General features: G+C 34.9%; 1 protein-coding gene across 1 annotated transcript in view; it reads left to right on the top strand.

Annotated features, from left to right (window-relative positions):
- Positions 1 to 22,466, top strand: part of LOC126737309 (THO complex subunit 1) — a 33,846-nt gene extending 11,380 nt beyond the window's left edge. Inside the window, exons 7-11 of the mRNA XM_050442151.1 lie at positions 8,542 to 8,662; positions 8,720 to 8,886; positions 19,874 to 20,019; positions 21,867 to 22,071; positions 22,134 to 22,466. Coding sequence (XP_050298108.1) covers positions 8,542 to 8,662; positions 8,720 to 8,886; positions 19,874 to 20,019; positions 21,867 to 22,071; positions 22,134 to 22,330 — 836 coding nt within the window. The 3' untranslated portion in view covers positions 22,331 to 22,466. The remainder of the gene's footprint in view (positions 1 to 8,541; positions 8,663 to 8,719; positions 8,887 to 19,873; positions 20,020 to 21,866; positions 22,072 to 22,133) is intronic.
- The last annotated feature ends 4,031 nt before the right edge of the window (positions 22,467 to 26,497 follow it).

Genomic DNA, 26,497 nt, shown 5'->3' with positions numbered 1-26,497 from the left:
TGTACAGGCCCATAAACTTTGCAGTACATGAATGAAATAATGTTTTATTGTTCATAGATATGTCACCTAGATAAGTTCAGAATATTAGTTTTGGAAATATTGAGCACCAGACTATTGGAATTACACCTTTCCTCCGGACACTGCATATCGCGAACAATTACTCACTTCAACCTTCGTGGATACCTCATGCCAAAGTATTGTTGTATCATCTGCAAAAACCGTGAAGTGTCCACTAATGTTCAATCGAGGCAAATCTCCTGCTATTACACATATGTACATTAAGAATAGCAGGGGACCTAAGACTGATCCCTGTACGACACCAAAAGAAACAGGCAATTCAGAGGAACATGAGTTATTAAACAAAACCCTCTGGTTATGATCTGATACGTAAGAGCAAAACCACTTCAGGGCGATTTCTTACATTACATAACATGGTTGGATGGTGCACACAATTGAAAGCTTTCAACATATCACAGAATGTCGAGGCTGCAGTGTCACCTGTATTTCTAGATTTTAGAAATCCAAATTGATACGGATCAAACAGTTTATGCCTTTTGATAAATGAAACGACCAACACCTTAACCAGCTTCTGCACAATCTTTGACGAACATTGCAAGGTTCATTCAGATCACCTCTCTTCTGAATTGGAACAATGTTTTAGCCCTCTTAAGACAAGGAGAAAATAGACTATTTGTAAAAGATTTATTTAGTACATGAGCAAACTAGGCCGGTGTAAGTAGAATTTTAATGACACTTAATGGCAACCTCTACCATCCCGACGAGGTTTTGTTCTTTATCTGTTTGAATATGGATTAACTTTTCCCCAGCATCAGTGTGTAAAAAGAAAAATACTTACTAAGAAACTAGGTATAACAATGTGGCTGCTCTTACCCCGCAGAGAATTGACATCGTCCATGTTTCTCTTAGTTTATTAGAGGCATTTTCAATTCTTCTCGAGTAATAAAGATACTTGACCCCTTTTAGAGTAGATCTGTAGTATTCATAGTATTCATAAAGTAAGTAATATGTAATGCAAATTTTCTTTATGTAATGTAAAGATCTCATACTTCTAGATGCAACTTTTATTCCCCTTGTGTACCAAAGTTTCTTTTTCTTCTTTTTTATAAAACCTGAAGGAAAAGCCCTATTAAAAATGCTCAAAAGTATCGAGTGGAAGCCTTTCATTGGGTCAGGATAGGCTAAGATATTATTCCATTTACACTGATTGCATAATAGTTCAAACTTGACATAGTTTCGGCGAGAAAACAATCTGCCATACCCACTTTTATCCCTTTTAGAGGGAATACAAGAATCTACGGCTACAGTAGCAGTGGTTGCCTCGTGATCTGAGAGACCCGCACTAACTACTTTACAATCTACAAATGTATGTAGGTTTGAACAAAGATCGAGTCCAGAAGAGGAACTAGCAGTAATCGTAATGCGAGTATTAATTTTTAATATTTAAATCCGGAAGGTTGAAGGAAATCTACATTAAAGTCGCCTGACAGTACGACTTTCGCATTATTCGAGACTCATCTCATGCTGGACAAAGTTACCTGCAGCTTAATTAAAAATACTCGAAAGCTTTTAGCTGGAGGTCTAAGACCAACGATATACATATTATTTTTTTAGAAAAATCAAAGTATTTTTATTTTAGCAAGTAATGAAACTTACCAATATTTACAAAATCTAATTCATTAAATATCCGTTCCTTAACCATAATTAAAGTTTCGCCATGGATCGCATTTGATCTGTTACATCTAGAGACATTTACATAATATTTAAGACAAAACAGTTCACTGCAGTTAAGCCAATGTTCAGTTAATATTAAAAAATCAGGAAAATCTATACTATTGAGGAACAAATGCAGTTCGTCATTCTTATTTCTAACTGATTGGATATTGAGAACCAACAAGTTGATATTGATTGTGTGATATTGACGATATTGATTGTGCTGTTAGTTCTAGAATTGATGGTTGTCGTTGTAGATGATTTGCAATACTTGACTCGTTGCAACTTGAATAATTTAATCTGGACATAGTAGAATAAAAAGGATTAATGTGATGTTCAGGCGATGTATTTGTGTCCACTTCATAATTTGCGCTTGCTATTTTATTGCCACCAAATTATGTCCCTCTGTCAAGTCTTCATTCATTGTGTCAATGTAGGTCAAATTATTTTTATTAGCACCAAGATTTTATATATTATGTTCTATTTCTTCAAGAAAGTCCTTGATATCGTCGTATTGTTATCGACGTATGAAACCTGCATAGGAGTACATTTTGTCAAGTTTAAAAGCATATTCGCTCAAATTGCAATTAAATTTGTAAGTACAATTGTTGGCTTCTCTGTTATGTTTGATGAAAGGCGTGGACACTAGAATAATATTAGTGTTGCATAAAGAACTCTTCAATTTTCCGTTCAAATCTTTAAGGGAAGGCAATTTGTAAAATTATGTGAACCAATGCTTAAGATTAAAACGTCATTAAAACAAAGGTTTTTGGTTACACAATGCAAGCTCTCAGTAACCTGTTCGCTATATGTATTAGGCTTTAAAATAGTTTGAAGATTATAAAGGGTGTTTTTTTTAGAAGCGGAGAACTTTAAATTGAAGTTAAATACAAAATATTTTATTAATATGAACGAATTTGCTTTTATATTAAAGAATTTTTTTTGGCATTAATATTTAAAAATGATTTCGGGCATGTTTCCCCCACGGCTGGCGCGTACGTGGCGTAATCTAGAGGTCCAATTTTCACACACTCTTTCCAGTACTGCAGGCTGTATTTCGGCAATCACGCGTCGTATGTTTGCTTCCAAGTGCTCAAGTGTTTCGGGTAGTGTTGTAAAAATCCGGATTAATTCAATATCCGGACAGCATTGATTCGGATGAATTAAAAATTCGGTTTTTTCATCCGGATTAATTCATCCGCTCGATGTCTCGCCCGTTCGGCAAATTATGCCATGTTTCGGGCTCGATGCTTGACCGTCGATAAACGTTTTTTATAGCTGTTTTTCGAATATAAGGTATGCATTATGCAACCCATTAGACATTTCGTTTTTACGCATTTCTACATGATGTTAAAACTAAAATAGCTAATTATGTATGTAATAAATCAAGTGTATTTTAAAATATGCAAAATATCACTACAAAAATGCTTTGTTTACAAAAAACTTCTGAAGGTCAGGCGACCCTTAAAAAGTTTGGGCGTCCTCATATTGTCTCTTATGTTTCTAAATGAGTACAATAAGGATAGATAAAGCAATAGGTTTACACAAGGCGACGCGACGATATTGCCGATTGCCGGGTTATTTGTCCGGACGATTTAATTCGGATTCTCTTAGCCGGTGGAACGTGGAACTTCGTGTCACTTCGTGCAAGCTTTTATTTCATTGTCGGTCGAACGGGCGGCGTGTATCCGGACGATTTAGATATCCGGATTGATTCGGAATAATTTGATATTCGGATTGAACGGACCATTAATCCGGACTCTTCGCATCACTAGTTTTGGGTTTATCAGCGTAGACATGCGACTTAACATAGCCCCAAAGAAAATACTCTAATGGCGTCAAGTCGAACGAACGAGCTGGCTAGTTTACAGGTCCATACCTTGAAATTATTCGTTGCTCAAATGTCTCTTGCAGTAAATTAATTGTTTGGCGCGCTGTATGGTACGTGGCACCGTCCTGCTGAAACCACATTTCTGCAACGGCTTCCAATTGAGGCACAAAAAAGTTGGTTATCATGTTTCTGTATCGCTCACCGTTTACTGTAACGTTCTGACCATCAGCATTTCTGAAGACATAAGGACCAATGATTCCACCGGCCCATAAAGCGCACCAAACAGTTAGTTTTTCTGGATGTAACGGTTTTTCGCCAATAGCTCGTGGATTCTCATCCCCCCAAATTCGGCAATTCTGCTTGTTTACATAGCCATTTAACCAAAAGTGTGCTTCATCACTGAACAAAATTTTCATATGAAATCGTGGATCAACCGCAATCTTTCCTTCCGCCCATTCAGCTAATGTACGGCGCAAAAGATGATCCTTGGGTTTCAACTCCTGGACAAGTTGAATTTTATATGCTCGCAATCCGAGATCTTTGCGCAAAATTTTCCATAAAGTGGATGGACATAAGTTCACTTATTGAGAACGCTGACGAATTGACGCATTTGGATCATTATCAACACTATGCTGCACAGCAGCTATCGCTTGTTGCGTGCGCACTGTACGGCGTCTTACGGGATCCGTATTGTCGACTAGAGTAAAAGTATTGCGAAAACGATCAACAGTTTCTCGAATTAATCTCTCTGAAGGACGATTATGAGCACCATAAAACTCACGTAATGCCCGATGTGTTTCTTGAATAGAACCATGTCTTTCAAAATAAATTTGAACAATTTGGAAACGTTTTTAACGTGGGTTATTTTTAAAAATTTAAAAATAACCCAGAACTGTCAGGTCGGCTGTCATAAAAAACATTGTTGCCAAATGAAAGTTCTCCGCGTCTAAAAAAACACCCTTTATGTGTTATTTTAAAATACTCAGTGATCCTATCTTTAAATTTATAATTTCACGTTTGTCCACCCAAAATTATACTACGACGTTTAATTCTTTTATCACCTAGACCTGAATCTTCTATTGCATCAGTTAATTCTTGAAACACACAGGCCTGGTGGTCTGATATTGCAATCATAGTACTTCCAGAAATGTTTGTAGCACTGTTGAAATTTCCAGGCTGACAGCTTGCAGATGCTCCAAGGTGGGTGTCTAGTTTATCCTTCAACAAAGCAATTTCTAGTAGGTATGTTTTATTCTCCGAATCTAGTAGTCTTATTATAGAAACCATCTCTCAGCTTAACTTATTTATGTCAGCAGAGTTAATAATCGTCTTGGTAGCTTATTTAATTAATATCACAAGTCTAAAGCTTCTACAGATTTCACTTTTAAAGCCTCCACCATGTTCCTCTCACTCTCTTTAGCCTCTTCTTCCAGGACAGTTAAGTAGTCATGCGTCACTGCTTCAGGCATGCAGCATTTAGTCTTTTAACTTCTAGCCCCTGTGCCTGAATTTGTTTTTGAAGATTAGAAATAATGCATTCTTATCATTAAGGGCATAAGTATGATCTTCAGTTTTACGGTCTAATACAAACTTAATATCTCAGTATAGCTGTTTCTCTAGCATAAGCTTCTCTGTAAGTTCGGATAATTCAGTTTTGGATATTTTATTGGAATCTATATAACCAATAGAGCAAAGCATTTTATGATTATCGAGTTTTTAATGACTTTTAAGGTCACTATTACGACAACTACGGTCGGTTAAAACAGCTGACGCATACATAGTAACTATGGGTTTTTGTAGCACAGCATTTGAAGTTGAATTTTTCATCCATAGTCGCTTCAGAGAAAGAAAAAAAATAAATAGATGTCTACGTAGTTAGTCGGTGAGTTTAATGAATCCCAAGCAAATTAGAATTCAAGATTAGGTGTTGTGTGATTAGGAATTTATTCGCAAGTATTGTAGCATAATATGGTTCTATTGTGCAAACAAAGATGTACCATTCCTTATTACCATTTTTTTATACGGATATTGGCTATTGTTTTTCTTTAATTTGCAATTACAGTGAATCTATATTGAATCTTTTTTTGAATTTATAACACACTTTTTTACGCGGTTTGAGACTGAATACAACTATACTGTTCATCAAAAAACATATAAAATTAAAATAAATTGCTGAGCTATTTCAATATGTACCTGCACTTCGCGCAAAGAATGAACGAAACAATTACTCAATTCTGTTTTTCGAATATCCCATTAAGGAAAACGTCATGAAGAATTTTATTACTTCTTTAGTAAGGAAGATGGCCTGTATTTTTATCACGACCTGAAAGGTTTATTTGAAGAAATTGGTATTCTATGTGACACAATTGAATAGCACCTTGTTATTGACAGCTCAACAAAGAGTCTAAAAGCTATTCTATAAAACGATAGGAATTTTCATTTATTCTACTGGTACATTTCGTACATCAAAAATATGACAGTGCTAAATGCTATTAACTGCAATTAAATATATGGAATATAAGTGCGTGGAATATAAGTTATTGGAGACTTAAAGATGGCTTGTTGTTTGGCTGGAATGCAAGGTTAATTTTCCTGAATGGCAACCCACGGGCAAATACAATATTAAATGGGAAGTAATTTTATTGTAGGTCCTAAAAATATATTCATGCCGCCATTGCATATTATTAAACAATTTGTAAAAGTTCTTAATGATGAGTCTAAACTCTAAAGCTTTTAAATGTTTGAAGATTTTTGGTCCGAAGCTTTCAGAGGTAAAAAAAGCTGGAATCTTTAAGCCTTCAAATAAAAAAAAAAGATGGATTGTGATATTTTCCCGCAGTTACTTAGTAATGTGGATAAAATAGCCCAAAAATAATTTTAAGTTCCAGAAACCATTGAATGGATTTGAATGAATTTTTGATTCGATTCTGGTCATAAGTTTTTTCATTATCCGAAGTAGAATGTCTCTAAAAATGCACATGTTACATTCTCATTTAAATAAATTTAAAGATTATATAGGACCTTATTCGGAAAAAACAAGGGGAAAGCTTCCATTAGGATATAATGGAATTTGAGAAATATTATTAAGGCCATATACCATACCTCCATATACTATAAGCATGATGGAGGACAACATTTGGGGGTTAATAAGAGATACTTCTACTGAACATGATAGGAAAAATAAAATTGTTGTTAATTTTTATTCATTTGGACTCTATTTAAAAACTTCTATTATAAGAATAATTCATAAATTGATGTTTGTGTATTTTTTAACATATTTGGTTTATTTCTGTGTGAATTTTTTATGTATTTTCATTGATTTGAAATTTCTATTTTTCTATATATATATATATACATATATAAAAGTAAATGTTGCTCATATCAAATATGAGCATATGATATAATTTTTGTCAGCTTCTCATATTTTTTCAAGACTGACATGTCACTACAACCAAGTACCACGCGGGCGGAGCTGCGGGTTTGGTCTAGTTACATATAAAAGCAAATTCCAAAAAAATAAATAATTTGTGTTCAAAAAAAATATTTTGTGTTCTTTTTTTTATTTCTAGATACGAGGATGGATCAAATATTAACCGACCTTTTTTTTTAATTTACTGCAAAATGTTGGCAACAAAAAAGAAATTACATTATTTTTCTACAGTCCCCCCCCTTTTTTTTCATTTTTACATTCGATTATTACATTACATTAATACATTTTTCCCATCGAATTGGAAATTTTTTCATACCCGTTTCGTAGAATGAACGAGGTCGGCTCTCTTCGACCTGCTGGTTGCTGCTGAATCGCTGCCCTCCAAGCTCTTTTTTCAGAGGCCCAAACAAGTAGAAATTACAGGGAGAGGGGTCCGAACTGTAGGGAGGGTGTTCCAAAGTAGTCCACCCCAATTTGAGTATTTTTTGTTGTGTTATTTTGGCAGTGTGCGGTCTAGCGTTATCTTGTAGTAGGAGCACGTTTTTTACACTGCAACCACGTCTCTTTGATTGGAAAGACTGTCGCACTTTTTCAGGAAGGTCGGAATAGTAGGCTGCATTGATTGTCTTCCGATCGTGAAGGAAATTGATATGGAGGATTCCTCTATAATCACAAAAGACGTTTGCCATTACCTTACCCCGACCGAAGGTTGCGTTTTTGCTTTTACGGGACAAGGTTCATTTGTTCTCCACCACTCCATACTCGCTCTTTTTGACTCTGGAGTGTAGTGATGGCATCAGGTTTCATCGACAGTCACTATGTGTTGCAAAAAATCATCTTCTTTATTTTTGTATCGAGCCAAAAGACGCTCACATACTTGGAGCCGATAATTTTTCTGTTCCGCAGTCAGCAACCTTGGAACCCAACTAGCACAAATTTTTCGAAAACCCAAGGAATTTTTGATGATCGACTGGACGCTTCCATAACTGATTCTAAGATTTTGACAGATTGCTTGCACTGTAGTATAGCGGTTTTTCAAAATAAACCTCTTGACAGCGACTACGTTTAAATTTGTGTTGCTTGTCCGTGGGTGTCGTGGGTGGGAGCTGTTTTCAACGTTGACACGGCCTTCCCGAATTTTTTTGTGGCACACTTTCACTTGAGTTTTTGAGAGAGTCGATTCCTTAAACTGAGAGTTCAATCTATTCCAAATTTCGATGGGCCCGACATTTTCTTTCGCAATAAACTTGATAATAATGCGTTGCGCAACACGCGGATGGACTTTCTGTTCAACCATCGCAAAGGAGACTAAATTACTGGGAAGTAACAACAGTCGGTATTGCAGAAAAGTTCCTTAGGGTTCCAGCCAACACTCCACGAGATGGCATTTCGATCAATCACATACATAAATTACAGTGACTAAAGGTCAGTTAATATTTGATGCACCCTTGTATATAAGTACTATCAATAATGTATGTATAACCCAAATGCAAAAATGCTGTAGACAAGTGTAATAGTTTGTTTTAGGCTAACCAAGTTAATTTTTTAGAAATTAAAAAATTCTTACCACAAAATGACCCAGTGGAAATTCCTAAAGCCAAGAAAACTGAACCTTTGGTGGGAGATCTCATAAAAGCAGCAAGAAACGAAGGAAAATTCTATATGGGAAGGTAGTTATAATTTTTCTGTATTAAACGATTTTTTATTGAATGTTTTTTTTAATATAGCAAAGAACTTACAAAACTCTGGAATAAAAACCCTATCAATCTGGAAGCATGCAAAGGCAAAGACTTTCTCCCGACTATGGATGAGTTTTTTGGAGAGGCAATTGCCCAATTCGAATCGGGTGTACCAGTTAAGGATGAGGATAATTTGCTAAAAGATGGCCATTTTGGTAAGTTTCAATATAGAAACAATTTTCAATATTTCATGAATATTCTCGTGGAAATTCAAATCAAATAAGCTTTATTGTCCAAAGTACAGTAACTTATTGATAACACCAAATTCGCTAGCCACAATTTGAACTCTAAGCCGCCCTATTATCTGAAGATATTGACAAACTTATTGGCAAAGTATGTAATAATAAAAAGGGGGTCAAGAAAAAAATTCTTTAAAACATGAATATTATACCAATAAATGAAAGTAAAAAAGAAAGGAAATCAGATAGGCAAACATCTAGAGACAAACAAGCAACCTTAAAATATATAAAGTTAAAAACATCAATTCATGTTTGTGTTCAGTTGCATACATTCATAAATGTTTTGTTTGTGTTTTTAAGCTGGTTTTAATTGATGTATGTTTTCCTTATCATTATGTAGTATCATGTTGTAGTGAAAGTAATGTACCGGGTGGCCAACTAAGAATGGACGTCGGCGATATCTCAGGCGCCTTGAAAAAAAAAAATTGTAATAAAAGTGGCCAAAAAAAAATGCTGGAAATTATTTTGAAGTTCATTGGTCAACCGCTAGAGGGCGCCACAGCTTCATTAAATCTTAAAATTGCATTTTTGCCAAAAAAACCTCCAATAACATTCACCTCAAAATATTATATTAATATTCTAGGAAGATTTCCTCACAAAAAAGTTTCTACAAAAATTTCTGTCAGTTGTCAAATAAAGTGGCGGGGGGCGTTTTTAGCTTGAATAAAGAAAACAGCTGAAAATCAGCTATGACTGGACCGTTTTTTTTTAAACATATTTTTTTTTAAATCTATTGTTGCCTTATTTTTTCAACCAAAAAAAAATTTCAAATTACTTTTCCTAAAATCCGCTAGAGGGCGTTGACTTGTGATTAACCCTTTCTGACGGATTATTTCAAAAAACTCAAATGCAACTATATATATTTTTTTACGTCATTAAAAGCGGGGAAGAAAACCAAAGAAACTAGTGAAAACGGCACTTCGATATCATTTCTTAAACAAAAGTTATAAAAAAAGTGTCCATTCGAAAATAAAAATGACAAAAATGCCGATAAACTCCTATTTGCTTAGACAAACTGAATAAACTCCTTTTATATAAGTATTTTTTTAAACAAACAAACTCGTAGTACTCTTTTAGAAAATCCGACATATAGGATTGATCGTTATACGTTTATTTATACAGGGTGTTAACTAAACCAAGTTGACCAAATGGGCCTATTTTGGGAAAACTGTGCATAGGAAAGTTGAGTTAGTAGGCTATGGAAACAAAAGTGGCAGGTAACCATGGAAGCAAAATATGTAAATAAAATGTCATTTTAGCGTCTCTTCTTGCGATTGTTAAAGCGTTTTTAAGTCTCGCTAATAACATCCAATAGTTTTGTTGCTAGTTCGCCGTATTGTAAACTTTGTTTTTCCAGTTTTCCGTGTTGTTCCAGTTTTTCGTATTGTGCCAGTTGTTCGTATTGTTCCAGTTTTTCCTGTTTTGTTCCAGTTTTTTGTGTTTTGTTCAAGTTTTTTGTTCCTTAACTTTTTATCTGTGTTTTTCGTATTGCTTTGTTTAACAATGCTTTACACAAACGAAGAGGCGTTTGACATAATAGGTACTTATTTTGAATGTATGAGAAATGCCACAGTTGCTGCAAGGGTGTATGCGCATCAGTATCCTATCGACAAACCAGAACTGACAAAGAGTCTGGATAGTCTGGAGCACAGGAGAAAGGTGGCTGATCTCTGTTTATTCTACCGTTATTATCACGGTAAGTGTTCCTCTGAGCTGGCAGGCCTGATTCCACCCAGGGCTGTTCCGGCAAGAAGGACGCGTCTAGCAGTTGCGGCTCATCAACATCGAGTCCACCTGCCTACCCCAAGGACGTCGCTGTATCGGGACTCATTCATCTGGAGAACATCTTCTTTGTGGAACGGGCTTCCACCTCACATATTTCCCGATAAATATCTTCGCGCAAATATCAAGCACCACTCCAAGAATGACATAGGACTTTCCTCTTGTGCTTGTGTTTACCATAAAAAAAAAAATCCTGATAGACGCCATCCTACTGCAAAAGTTTTTTTTCGGATCATACATCGTTTGCGAACGACTGGAAACGTTCGGCTGCCCGTGTTTCGGAGACGCAGGGGACGCTCCGAAGACAACATAATAAATGTTTTAGCCTACGTCGAGTTTAATCCTCACTTAAGTACTAGAACAATAGTGCACGACCTAGGAGTAAATCGAACTACTGTGCAGAATATTCTTAAGGAGTAGAGGTAAGCGATCTTTTGGATATTAATCTTCACTATACGCGATGAGACTTAATTTTCCTAAGGAGAGTTCATTTTTTGATGATGATGCTTTAAATAAAAAATTAATAAATTTTTACACGAAAAGCACCAGATTGGTCTATTCTGTTGAATCAGCAGTCATCATCTTGTTCCAGGTTTCATCCATATCATTTAGTCCTGCATCAAGAATTAAGTGCACAAGATTTTGACCGAAGGCTAGACCATTGTCACTGGCTTTTGGGTATGATTGCAGAGGATCCTTAGGTGCTTTCAAACATATTGTGACAGATGAGGCTACATTTCACAGCAATGGAGGCGTGAATCTCCACAATATTCATTACTAGTCACCAACGAATCCGCACTGGATGCGAGAAGTCCAGCATCAAGGCCGTTGGTCTTTAAATTGTTGGGCAGGAATATTAGGAGGTCGAATTATCGGCCCATTTTTTTTAACAGCGCACTAAATGGTGCAAATTATTTACAGTTTTTAAGGGAGGAATTGCCAATTTTATTAGAGGATGATGCTACCTACCCTGGTAGATAGATAGGACGGGACGGTACCTTTCCATGGCCGGCTGGATCACCAGACCTAACGTGCCTGAAGTTTTATTTATGGGGTCGAGTTAAAGAAATTGTTTTTGCAACAAGACCTACGACGCGACAAAATATGATTGGCCGGATTAGGGATTGCATGCAGACTCTCTCATTTGCTGAGGTAGAGAGTGCAGTTTTGTCTACCGAACAAAAGATGTTTCAGTGCATAGAAAATGATGGAATGCATTTTGAACATTTGGGGAGGCACTAAATAAATTATGTGTATAACATATTATTTATTGTACCACCTAAGATTTCTTAAAATTGTATGTAGAATTTAAATATCAAATAACATATTATAGAGTGTTCTATTTAAAATAAGCAAGTTTTCATCTACATCCGGTATCATCAAAATTGTTACAAGTGTCAAATTATTTTATTGTTTGATCTTTAATTAACTTTTCTATGGTATGGTATGGTGTCAAATTTTCTAAACTTTCCTATAGAACAACTATAAACTGTATGCATAGTTTTCCCAAAATAGGCCAATTTGGTCAACTTTATTTAGTTAACACCCTGTATAAATAAACGTATAACGATTAATTCTATATCTCGGATTTTCTAAAACACTACTGAGTTTGTTTCTTTTTAAAAATACTTAGTTAATACGAGTTTATTCAGCTTGTCTAAGCAAATAGTAATCTATGGCAATTTTTATCACTTTTATTTTCGAATGGACACTATTTTGTTAATAAGTTTAGTTTAACAAGTGATATCGAAGTGCCGTTTTCACCAGTTTATTTGGTTTTCTTCCCCGCTGTTAATGACGTAAAAAAATATATATAGTTGCATTTGAGTTTTTTGAAATAAACCGTCAGAAAGGGTTAGTCACAAGTCAACGCCCTCTAGCGGATTTTAGGAAAAGTAATTTGACATTTTTTTTTGGTTGAAAAAATAAGGCAACAATAGACTTAAAAAAAAAATATGTTTAAAAAAAATTGGTCCAGTCATAGCTGATTTTCAGCTGTTTTCTTTATTCAAGCTAAAAACGCCCCCCACCACTTTATTTGACAACTGACAGAAATTTTTGTAGAAACTTTTTTGTGAGGAAATCTTCCTAGAATATTAATATAATATTTTGAGGTGCACGTTATTGGAGGTTTTTTGGCAAAAATGTAATTTTAAGATTTAAAGAAGCTGTGGCGCCCTCTGGCGGTTGACCAATGAACTTCAAAATAATTTCCAGCATTTTTTTTTGCCACTTTTATTACAAATTTTTTTTTTCAAGGCGCTACGACTATTAGGGCCTGAGATATCGCCGACGTCCATTCTTAGTTGGCCACCCTGTACAATCATTTACATACATTGTGCTATCATTACACTATCATACAGTACATATATTGTACTATCTATCAGTTCTTGAATTATTATGCTGCCTAGTGCTTCAATGGGAATTAATTAAAAACCAATCAAACAAAATCGTGTTTTACTTTGGATTTTTACGGGCCATGTAAGAAATTTCTATTAAATACTCATCAGACAATAGACCTGGTATGGCTTGTCATAAATATTTTAGTGATTTTGTAATGGTATTCTCCAGCTTAATTTATTTGAAATCATTATAACTGCTGGACAACAATATTACAACTACGAACTATACAGGGTGTTTAAGAACTATGGGATCAAACTTCTGGGGGTTGTTCAGTGCATTAGTAGCATTTGAGTATAGGAACCCATGTCCGGAAATGTGTCACTACGCCACTACGGCCCTAAGACGCGTTTAAATTTAGAAAAAATATTAATTACCTAAATAGGATCTGATGCATTTATTTTTACCTTTTGTATATGATACCATCACAACAATTGTTCAAAATGTCTTCCTCCAACCTCAATACACCGATTTAAACGCCGCACATGATTTCGGCGGACTACACTAAAAATTTGATCCTCGTTTTGAATGATTTAAAATGCTGCTGTTATTCGTCCAATTAAGTCTAGCTCTAATTCTACTGGAGTTTCGTACACTTTACATGTCCCCACAAGAAAAAATCGAGCGACGTTAAATCGGATGACCTAGGAGGCCAAGAAGCTGCTCCACCTCTGGCAATCCAACGGTGTCCAAACCGCTGAGCCAAATACTCGCATACTTGTACAGCAAAGTGAGCCGGCGCTCCATCATGCTGAAACCACCTTTACTGTCTAACGTTTAGTGGAACATTTTCAAAGAGTTCTGGGAGAACTTCCTCCAAGAAACGCAAATAAATAGGTCCTGTTAACCGTTCCGGTAGAAGGTATGGCCCAATTAAATAATCATCAACAATGCCTGCCCATACGTTGACAGACCAACGATTCTGATGTTTTCTTGGAAAAATTGCATAAGGATTTTCTTCGTCCAAACATGGCTATTCCTACTATTAAAAATACCGTCTCTTGTGAAAGAGGCTTCATTGGTCCACAAAACATATCGTAAAAAATTTGGTTGTGCAATGATGTGATCCAGAAGCCATCGACAAAATTGAACTCTAGGATGATAATCGGCTGCAGTCATACCTTGAACTTTCTGGAAGTGGTAAGGATGGAGTTGATGCTCGTGTAGTACCCGCCAGACAGAAGCGTTACTCGTAATCATATTCTTAGCGACGTTACGTGTGCTATTTGATGGTTCATCGGCAACTCGCTGAAGCACCTCTTCTTCAAATTCGACCGTTCTTACGGTTCGAGCAACACCAGTATCATGCATCTTGGTCTTAAGCATGCCTGTCTCAGCAAGCCGCCGATGAACCGCAATAAACTTTTTGTATCCAGGATGCTGTCGTTCGGGATAACGTTCATGATACAACCGCGATGCTGCTCGTGCATTGCAGTTTGTTGCTCCTTATGCCAAATGCATATCCGCCAATTGGTAAAGTTTTCCATTAGCAATAAATATTTAAAAATTGTAAGCTATAAAATTTTTAAACATGACATTGAGAATTGACATTGATAAGCGTTGATTTTAAACAATTGTTGTTATGGTATCATGTACAAAAGGTAAAAATAAATGCAGCAGATCCTATTTAGGTAATTTATGTTTTTTATAAATTTTAACGCGTCTTAGGGCCGTAGTGGTGTAGTGACGCATTTCCGGACATGGGTTGGTCCTCAAATGGATTCTTCTGTTGCACTGTACAACCCCCAGAAGTTTGATCCAATAGTTCTGAAACACCCTGTATTTATAATAATTACTTTTTTCAATAATGCAGAAGAATTTAGATTTATAAATGAACTCAGATTTTAGGCACAGGAACAAAAAAATGGATAGACCTGCCAAATGTAAAAACAAAGATTTTTCAGTTTTAGCTATATAGAGTGTAAGAGTATGTTTCATCCGAATTGTATGGATATTTGATGCCATTAAGTTATCAAACAGAATATTATGTGGCTGAGATTGTCGGTCAACTTACAATAAAAGAGATAATGAACAAACATCTCTTTAACAGGAAATTAAAGTTCTTCAAAAATAAATCATTAGCAGAAACAGATATTTAGAAATTAAATTAAATCAGAGAAATACAATATTTCAAGAAAATGAAATAAAATCCTAGTACCCTGACAATTTGAGAAACAGCATGACAAAGATACAATCTAGGAAAAATTATATAGAAAAACTTGTAAATGGTTGTTCAAAAGTGTTTGTAACTAGTGACACTAATCCTAAAAATGTTGCAAGTGGGTTGCATGAAATTTTAGATAATGAATATAATATTTTTGGTTATTTAACAAACAGAGATAATTATAGTGAAACTGTATTTCCAATTACACACCCCACAAAAATTATCGCATCACTTATTATTTCTTAAATATTTTAAATTTTTTGCCTGTTTTTTTAAACTTTATTGATATTGATAATTAAATCACCAAATAATACGACTTTTGCAACATTTATTTTAAATTAGTTCAATTTACAGAGGACAAACATTTTGATTTACCAAAATATACAAAAATCAAAAAAATACAAAATATGTATACAAAAAAAATTAACTTTATTTAAGGCAATGAATTTCTAATAGCGTGTGTTACCGCCCCTGGCTCTAATTACAGCTTCCATTCGTCTTCGAAGGCTTCTAAACAGGTTCTGGAGGTATTCTTGCGACACGTTTGCCCAGAAGTCAAAAAGAACATTTTGAAGATCATCTAGTATTATTATTGGTGCTGGATGTTGCTGAATTTGCCATCCTAGATGGTCCCAGACATGTTCTATCGGATTAAGGTCCGGGCTACGTGCAGGCCAATTTAGGGTGGGTATCTCGACCTCTTCTAAGTATTGCCGAACAACTCTAGCAGCGTGTGGACGAGCATTATCATGCATTAGCACAGAATTATCACCGATATATGGCATATAGGGCACTATATGGGGTTCTAGGATATCGGTTATGTACCTGTCAGCATTTAGTCTTCCATCATTCACTGGTACTAGCTCCGTGCGACCCTCAAAAGAAATTCCTCCCCAAACCACGATAGAGCCACCACCAAGCTTTCAGTTTGACAAAAATTAACCTGATCGTGCCGTTCACCACGTCGCCTATATACTGGTACACGCCTATCTGATGAATATAGACAAAATCTTGATTCATCCGTGAATTAAATATTGGACCAATCTTGAATATTCCAATTTGCGTGTTCTCTAGCAAATTGCAATCTTGCTACTCGATGTTCTCTGGTAAGACGTGGACCTCTAGCTGGCACTCTGGCTCGTAAACCTGTTTCTCTCAGCCTATTTCGAACTGTCTGTAGGCTTATTCGGACATTACGAGCCAACAGATCTGTTTGCAGTCTTCTAGAGGTGATATGCCTAATTCTTAAAGCCGTTAACCTTATGTAACTATCATCTACTGCCGAAGTTACCCTTCTGCGGCCTTGTCCGGGTCGTCTGGATAGTTGTCCTGTTTCTTGGTAGCGATTAACAACTCTGGATATGGTGCTTTGTTGAACTCCCATTATCCGAGCGACGTATCTTTGACTGCGGCCATCTTCTATGAGCGCAATGATTCTAGCGGCTTCTTCATTAGTCACATGTCTTGTTAAACGTTCAGGCACATCCATTATTAACAACAAATTTAAATTTTCACTTTAGAATAACACCATTTGCTTAGAACGTTTTCGATCACAATGCGTTCGCCAACACAGGAATAATCTACGCGAGCATTTTTGCTTCAAAAAAATATGTATTAAATACCGATCATTTTTTGTCCATGATAAGAAACCAGAAATATCTTTTAAGTTGATACATGTACAGATTGTCCCAAAAAATATTAAAAATATCTTAAAATACGAGTGATGCGATAATTTTTGTGGGGTGTGTATTATAAATTACACTAAAGATAATCGTGTGATATTGTGTTTTAACTTTAGTATAGGATTAACTTCTGTTAATTAAAAAAAAATTTAGCTATAGAAAAACACTTATACATTCATTTATTGAAAAGAAGAAGAAAATAAACTTATTCTCGCACTTACATCTTTAAGGATCAAAAGGGGGATATTCCGAGAATTAGATGATTTTGGGTTGGAATTCTTGGTTGACTTAGTAAATGCTTCTTTTTTGATTGTCCACTTTCCTTATATACTAAAAAGGGCTATAGTTGTTCCATTAGACAAGGGTGGTGATAATTTTTGACCCACAAACTATAGGTCCACATTCCTCCTTCCAACTCTCTCTAATATCATAGAAAGAATTAACTCAAAGAAATAGTCAATTTTTTCTCAAAGAGACCAGCTTAATTAAATAATATTACATCAAACTCCAAGCCACAGGTCTCAAACATTGAACAAAAAGTCTAAGGATTACACGTGTTTCGCCTGAACTAGGCATCTAGGCATTCAGTCCTTTCATCATATCTTCTGTGAAGATCTGATGGAAGAAAAAAACAGAAATAATAAGCTTTACGAACACTCATTAATTAAGTCTAATTTACAGTAAAATTACAAAGTAATAATGAAGTGCATACCTTAAAAAAAAAAAAACAATACTACATAATTATTACAAATGCAGGGTAAAAATTAAAAGTTAATAAAATAGGATGGAGACTAGTCATCACATATTAAAAATATAAACAAAAAGTGAGGTTAGGTTTAAAGGGAAAAAATTAAATATGGAAAAAGGTTTGTAGAAATCGAAACATGTGTTATAAGTAGGTAGCTACTTACTTACTTTTTGTGGATTAGCGAAACTATTTTCAAGATAAAAATTAAGGATATAGTCGATATATTGTTAGCAAGAAAGAGAGGTTTACACGAATCTCCGAATTTCGCCTTATTTATGTATCTTAATGCTCTCATTTGCAAAATAAATATGGTATCCATTAACTTTTTAGCAAGAACCCCAAAAACATAGAACCTTATTTACGGAAAGTATTAATTCAAAATAGGCCTATGCCTATAACATATTTTCATCCAGGTTAAAATAGAAAATAAAAACTCTAAATCTACAGTATCAGTTAAAGTCTTTATGTTTAATGTTTATATGTTTAATTTTAAGGGCATCATCAGACCTATAATAGAAAACCTTATCAAATATCGACATAACTGTTCGCAAAAACAGGTTTGGAAGCAGTTATATCGGTACGAAGGTATCTAAAAAACTGATATTTATGTTCCTTGCTTCTCTGCGAAATATTCCGGCCAAGCTGATCAACGAAGATAACAAAGAGCATAATTTGTATATGAACTCTTATTTCATTAACATTCCTCCATGCCTCTCCCTATGGATTGTGCATTGGAGGAACTTATATATTTAAATATTTAAAAATATGAAACCAATATAATGCAAAGATCTTAAATTTTTCGCTGAGTTTCTTATTGCCACAGTTACCCAGAGTTACTTTTTACCTTTTTGCTTAAGAGTCTTCAAAGGAAAACAAGTGTTAAAAGTCTTAAAAGAGCATGAAATTCTGTCAATGCGTCCTCAGATTTTAATATAACATTTCAGTCTTCTAGCAGTCTGAGGAAACCTATCGCAATTCCTACTAGTAAAGAGTCTACCGCACTCTCTAGTTCTTACTCTTCCGCGCTTTTTCATAGCAAAACTACACCATAATCCACGGTCCGATAGACCACTATTTGTAACATTGCATTGTATTTGGTCAGCATAATAATTAGAGATCACAAATCAAGTATAGCTGAGTGTGCTGTTACATGGGTAGGCTTATATTCAGATACGGTCCCCTTGATGCTATAGATTCTGATTGTATTGTCACACTATGTTAAGATGATTTTCGTCCTGGCTCTATTTCATTTCAGAACCTAGAATTTACTACTGACTTTTGATTTCAGAGTAGCAAGAATTATTCTCTGCTACGTGAGTATTTATGGAGATTTCTGTTTATTATATTAAGATGTTCCTTTTTTTCTAATTTTTTATTTTATTTAAATAATTGCGTCATTAATGTAAGTTTTTAAATCTTATTTCTTAAATTAACTTTTTCTCTCCGATTTCTATTCAATGCTTCAACTATCTTTTTTTTCTGCTCCAAACCTAATTCTTTAAAGGCCTGAGTCTTTCTGAAATTTCTGAAAAGTCTTTCTGCTGTCTTGAAAAATTTGACTAACTGTTAGATATCTTCTGGCGTAAACTATTAATTTCTTCTGTGAGGGATGCAATAAGCTCACTTCGTTCGTCCAATTTAAATGCTTATCCAGTTGCAAAGGTTCCATTTAAAGCAGCATTGATTCCAGGTTTTTGTGGCCTTTTCAAGACAACCCTTTTCATATCAGTAGATTTTCGTTTGAATTTTTACATTGTTTTTATTTATAGTATAAAACTAGACAAACTGTGCAAAAAAATAAGCATTAGTTTTGGTCGCGCAACATTTATACCTAAATTTTTAAGATCCTCCGTCATGTTGATATAACACAGGCGAAAAGACCGGCAATGCAAGCCCTCCTTAATGCGAGCTGGATTGTTAAGGTTCATTATGGAAACTGCGCAGCGACGAAATTTCACATTTCCTTAAATTTAGCAAACATTTTATGAACGTTCCCTGAATGATCTATGCCATCTGGAAAAAGATTTAACTTTTTTTTTACTCCTTTACTTTTAAATTCCTCATCCAACATCATTTCATTAGAGATAAATTGTAGGAGTATCAATAAAGGTCAAATTAATTTTTTAGGATGGAGAGCTCTAAGACTACTTGCAAGACGAAGTCCATATTTTTTCTCGCTTAACACCCAAAACCACCCCCTTCCCAAGTATCTGGAGCTGATGGTACACAAAATGGCCCACGAAAAACCAGGTAGAAACGACGAGAATAGCCAGGTAAGCATTTTTGCATAAAGCAAAAATTGTAAGTTAAAGAGAGAACGAATATTGCCTTACCGATCCTGCTTTCATCTGCTGATAGAAACGTCCATGCGCTGTTGGCGATTTACTGGTCAGTAGCAGTGCATATTTTAAAAAATGTTGTCAAGCAGGCACTTGAGTGATATTGGAAAGAGGTGACGCACTGTGACCAGGGCATCAATAGAGAAGAGCCCGCCGCCGAAGTTCTAACCGTCGCAGGCCAAAAATTTTGGGGGCGCTACGTCCAATTTTCACCCGAAAGTCATTAAAAAACCAACGTATCGTGAGGTCTTTGCGAGACCAATATATATAAGTGACTCGCATAATTTAAATAGAAATGATCCTGCTTTATTGTAATACCGAAATCCTATTATCCAGTGCTTTCATTTCAGAACCAAACACTCTTAATAACTTCAAAAAAACTTCGTTCTAGATATACAGGGGAACGTTTAATTTTAAAGTTATGTCAGTCACCTTCTCACCTCCAGCTAACCTCACTTTGATATGTCAAATGGGAACCCTTGGGTGACTTGCATCTTGAGAAATTCAGTATCCAAAGGAAGCAAGCTTTCAAACAAAATTTTTATTATCACGTTTATTCGACTAAATTTAAGTTGCATTTTAAATATACCGCAAAAGATACCTGTAGCTGATTTAAAGGTAAAACCTGCAACCGATGACCTAGAATGGCGTAGTAAATTTGAACTTGAGAAAAAAATTGCACTTGGCCAAAGCTGTAAAAGTCGGGGAATTTCCTAAAACTGATAAAGATGCTGTCTCAATACCAGTTGTGTTGCAGTCAGGTCAGTCAACATTTGATTTTCAAAAGGTTCTTCCTTATCCATAGAAATGAGGTTGATGCTTTGATGTTTTTGTTCTAGAGGAACCTTCAACATTGCAGTTTAAATATACTTTAAATGCAGATGTTGTTTTCTCAAATGTTTTCAATTTTTTTCTCAAAACTAAAAGATTTTCCCAGCTTCATAATCTACTAATAAAACGGTATCGTCTGCGTATGATATTAGTTTACCTGTAATATACGGAAAAGGAAGGTTGTTTATGTTAAAGTTTAAAGTTATGTTAAAGTATAAACCTCAAACAACACAATTTTTAATTTTTTAAATATTAATCTCCTATCTTTATACATTGCTAATTTCCACTAAGTTAATTTTGTATAAGATCCCAACTTAACTTCCTTATTTTGTAGTTTCCTATTTTATCAAGTAGTATATCGTGCGATACTGTCTTAAAGGCTTTCTAGCCAAATCAGAGAAAATAGCTAATTATTAATAATGATCAAAAACCTTGGATTTACCTTTAAAATCTTTTTCCTTTTAAAATCAAATTTTTCTCAACATGTTTTGATGTCCTAACCTTTACACAGACTTCAAGTAATTTTGCTGTATCATCAATAATAAGTGATACGAGACTATAATTGCCTGGAGGGTATTTATCATTCCCTTTATAAATCGGTACAATAGACCTTTAATTCTTTTGGAATTATTTCTGTTAAAATAGTAAATTGAAAGTATGTGTTAAAGGTTTTACGGTATTATTTTATAATGTTTTTAGTAAACAACTTATAAAACCATCAGAAAAAAAGAGCTTTTGTATGGTTAAACTCTTTCTCCTCGGTTATCCGCGCTAAAAATAAAGTAGAGCATTTAAGGCAAGATACTTTTTTTTGGACCTGTAAATCTATGTTCGACAATGTTCTTACCTGCCAATTTTTCATAAATGTAGGAAGAAGAAAAGCAAATGTTTTCGTTTTAACTTGTGACTGCAAGTTAACCCGGTAATCATGTACCTAAATTTATTTATAGGAAGCCACAAATGAGCAAGAAATTGAAGAAAATATCCTCACGGAAGCGGAAGATCAGAATACTGAAGATTTCCACAAGCCTAGTGAAGAGTTTGTAGAAGAAAACAACACCTCGAGGCAAGAAACCAAGAACATTAGTGACGAAAGACTGTTACTTATTATAGAGAAGATTGCGCCCGATTGGGAAAAGTTGGGCACTAAATTAGGTAAATATCCTATCGTGTCTAGCCTAATAGACACGTTTCATTTATTAATTTGAATTTGTCAGGTTATAAATCCGATGAGATCGAATGGTTCAAAAACGAAAATCCGATAAGGTTCGATCAAGCGAGGCACATGATGAAACTCTGGTTCGAAGACGACGAGGACGCCAATTTGGATAATCTTCTCTACATTTTAGAGGGTCTCGAAATGAATGAGGCCGCAGAGGCTGTGCGGAGCGAATTAAACACAACAGAGAGTTAAAAACTATTTTATTTTTTTTTACGCTGTAGAATAGGTTTTAGTTCTTTAAACTAAGACATATTGTGAAGTGGTTTTGCAGCACCTGTTATTATGGTTTTTGGATCAATTTGTATAATAAATAAATCATTGTAATAAATCTTGCAGTTTATGTCATATTGTCAATCTTTAGTCTTTTAGTAACGACAGGTTTAATTTATTTATAAAATGTAAAAAACCAAAAATGGGTCAAATATCAAAGTTAATATTTTAGTTAATATTTTAGTAGATTTTTTTTATGGAGGCATATAAAACGGTTGTTTACAAAACTCAGCCTAATAATATCGACGATTTAAAAAGAAGAATTACAAGCGCATTTAGGGCTCTTTCCAAAGTAGTATTTGAAAATGTTCGGAAGAATTTGAGAATAGACTTAATTTTTGTTTAGAGAACACTTTGAACACCTCATAAACTAAACGTGTTAATAAAATAAATTTTAAGCAGTCTTTTGTAAAGAACATTATTAAAACAACTTATTCAGCCATAATTGTAACGACCATGCAAAAGTTCAATAAAAATAATATTAATCCAAAAAGGCATGTTTAGTCAAAGTCAAAGTCAAAAATAGCTTTATTATTACGTAACATCATCTGTTGTTAACAAAGCATTATATAAAACCTTAAAGATAGTTGACAACATAATCTTTTACAAAAATATAAAAATTTTAACAATTCTTACATACATAGAATATAGAACACACCCAAAGAAAGGGGTAGTAAGAATTCACATTACGCTGCGCAAAACTCTTCACTGTCAAAAAATTGTATTTAAAAACTCGTCTAGAGAATATAATGCTTTAGCAAGCAAAAGTTTCTTTATATTTTTCCTAAAACGTTTTTTACAATTTATTAGCCTTATATAAAGGGGTAGGTGGTTAAAAAGCCTTCTGCCCCCGTACACAAAAGAGGACTTAATCTGCTCACTTTTTGGGATAGGCAGAGGTAAAGAGAAGGTTGTTCGGAGATTGTAACCCGAGGAGAGGGGGCCAAGCTGATGGCGATATTTTTTGTGGATAAGACAAACAGTCTCTAAAATAAAAAGACATGGCAATGTCAGGACAGTGTTTTAAAAATAATGGCCTACAGGGGCTACGAAAGGGAGCTGCACACATGTAGCGTATGGCTCTTTTTTGCAAAATAAATAGAGAGCTGAACAAATACTGAGAGCACACACCCCAAAACACAATACCGTATCTCAGATGAGACTCAATAAGAGCATGGTAGGCAATTTTGGCTACATCAAGTTCCAGAGAATGTGTTATTACTCTAATAGCATAACAGTTGGATGATAACTTCCCTATTAAAGAGGAGATATGATTTTCAAATTTTAATTGCTTATCAATCGTCAGGCCCAAAAATTTGCTTGTTTCAGAAGGAATCATTGTTTCATTTTGCAAAGTGACAGTTCCAAGGTTACATTTAAAAGTTAAAATATTAGTTTTAGAAATATTAAAAGTTAATCTATTAGATTCACACCATGACTTTACAAGAATTAAATCTTCATCAATGATGTTCCTTAATCTCTTGGTGTCAGTGTCATGCCAAAGTAATGTTGTATCATCCGCAAAGATAGTAAATTTCCACCTAATTGGAATTTGAGAGATATCATTGACATATAGCAGGAACAATATTGGTCCAAGAACAGAACCCTGGGATACACCAGCATCTATATCCAGACGGGATGACATATCATTGTCAAAGAATACCCTTTGTGTTCTTCCAGGTAGGTAAGAACGAAACCAGTCGAGAGCAACTCCTCTGAATCCATAGGTTTCTAGCTTCTGCAGCAGTATTCTGTGACTCACACAGTCAAACGCCTTAGATAAGTCACAGAACACCGCCGCCGCACTCTCCCCAGCGTTCAACCCCATGTACAGACTCTCCAAAAAATTGAAAATAGCATCAGATGTACCCAGTTTCGTCCGGAATCCAAATTGCTGATGGTTAAGAACATTATGCCGTTTCAGAAATTCCATCATCCTAGTCTTTACCAATCTTTCTACAAGCTTGCCAAGCGTGGGAAGCAGGGATATGGGTCTGAAATTTGATGGGTCATCATAGTTTCCACCCTTAAATAATGGTATAATCAAGGCATCCTTGAGTAAATGTGGAAAGGACCCACTTGAAAGTGAAACATTTAACACCTCAGCCAAAGAATCAAGGGTTGGTAGCGGTAGCGCTGTTAGGACCTTTAGTGATAGCCCATCTTATCCAGAGGAGTTCTTATTTTTCATTGAGGATAGAGCTTCCATTATTTCACTAGAATCTGTTGGTCTAAAGAAAAATGTTTCAGGCACCTTAATGTTGTGTAAGTATGAGCGCGGATCTCTAACAGACTGAGGCAATAATATTGATAGACCCAAAGCAACACCCTGGAAAAAATGATTGAGTGTTTCGGCCGACACCGTGCTATTAGAAACAGAAGGGTTCCCACGTTCGCCTCGTAAGTCATTCACAATTTTCCAAGACTCTCTAGACTTATTTCTTGATTGGTTTATTTTACTTGAGTAGTATAAGTTTTTTACCAATTTCACTGTATCGCGGTAAATTTTGCGATATCTATTAAAGTAGGATATGAATTTGGAGTTGTCCAGGGCAAACTTTCTTATGGAATGCAAACACCGAAGATTTTTACCAGAAACTAATAGACCCCTGCTATACCAGGGGTTTAAATATATAATTTTAGCTTTAACGTAACACGTACAGAAATAATGTCTAATAAGTAATTTACAATATTTAAATAACTCTAACTTGGCCACGCAGCACTCAAATTTAAAAAACAAGGTGCCAAAATGTATAGAATATAAGGTCTTTTAAATGAGGTATTACTCAACCCCTATTGCCATTTAAGATTTTCGGTTTTTAAGGTTAAAAGAGGTAAAGTGATTTCTACATAAAAATTGTTCCCCCTCGATAATAAAATCTTACGTGTCTTAGCGATTTTATAAAAACCTAACCCGTTTCGAGATAATAGGGGTGGGAAGTTTTTAAATTAACACCCTGTATATTTGCCGAATACAGAAAATTACTTAAATGTTCTTTTATATTTTTTAAATATTTTATCATTTAGTCTTTTGTCAGAATTATGTTTTTTAACCGTGTCAATTAATTTATGTGGACGAATCCACATACATTTATAAATCTCTGGATTTTTTACAATAAAAATATATTTTTTTATCAAGGCAACTCGTAGGCCATTTTACTGGACTCAGGTTGCCTATCTACTTGTGGGGAAATTCGTTATTTAAAATACATATATATTTTTTGTGATAATACGACGTCCATTACGTGGCAGAACGCTTTCTTGTTGGAAAAACAAGTTTTACAGGGTAACTATTGGAAGTACCATAAGAGCTCCCGCTACGTTAGTTATTAACAGGTTCAACATTTTTGATACACCTGACTCCAGACTGAAGTGGACTTACACCATATATCATCTTCTAACTGAGCTCAGACACCTTCTTGCTTAGAAGACTCTCAGTCATTGTTTCACAGTTTGTACTGAGGGCCTATTTTGCCCTCATAGAGCGACTGTATAAATGTCAAAATGACCCTGACTTTCTTGGAGTCAGACTGTTCAATCGACTACCCACTCACGTCAGGGCCCTGTTATTTTCAGAATATTCAAAGACTTTCTACATATTCTACATTTTTATATGCTTTTTACAATGTTCGTTCTATACTTTTTTTAAATATTTTATTTAGGGCATTTTAAAATTAGATGCGTATATAAGTACAAAATTGTTTAATAACATGAATAAATAATTTCAAATTGAAATATCTCTCGGAATTTAAATTCTCATTAGTCCAATCATGTGGGTACCCACAACACCTAACCAGAAGTTAAATCCAAACCTAACTTAGTGCCTAACTTGACCAACTAGCCGTGGCTTCTCATCTGACCAATAAACGACATTTCTACAATTAAACAGTCTACAGTTAAGAAATTGGCTCTCATTTGACCGAAGAAATTAAAAGTTTGGCATCTCATTAGTTGCTTGGAATGTCCGAGGTTACTGATTATGAAATACCATTCATATAATCGCATCGACGCTCGACGGAATGGCAGGACACCACACCACAGAAACTACTTAGTTTCAGTTCAAAAGTAAGCATTTGCTAATCATTTATT

This window comes from Anthonomus grandis, chromosome 6, assembly GCF_022605725.1.
Source record: "Anthonomus grandis grandis chromosome 6, icAntGran1.3, whole genome shotgun sequence".
In the NCBI taxonomy this organism is placed as follows: domain Eukaryota; kingdom Metazoa; phylum Arthropoda; class Insecta; order Coleoptera; family Curculionidae; genus Anthonomus; species Anthonomus grandis.
This window is presented reverse-complemented; position numbering and strand designations above follow the sequence as displayed.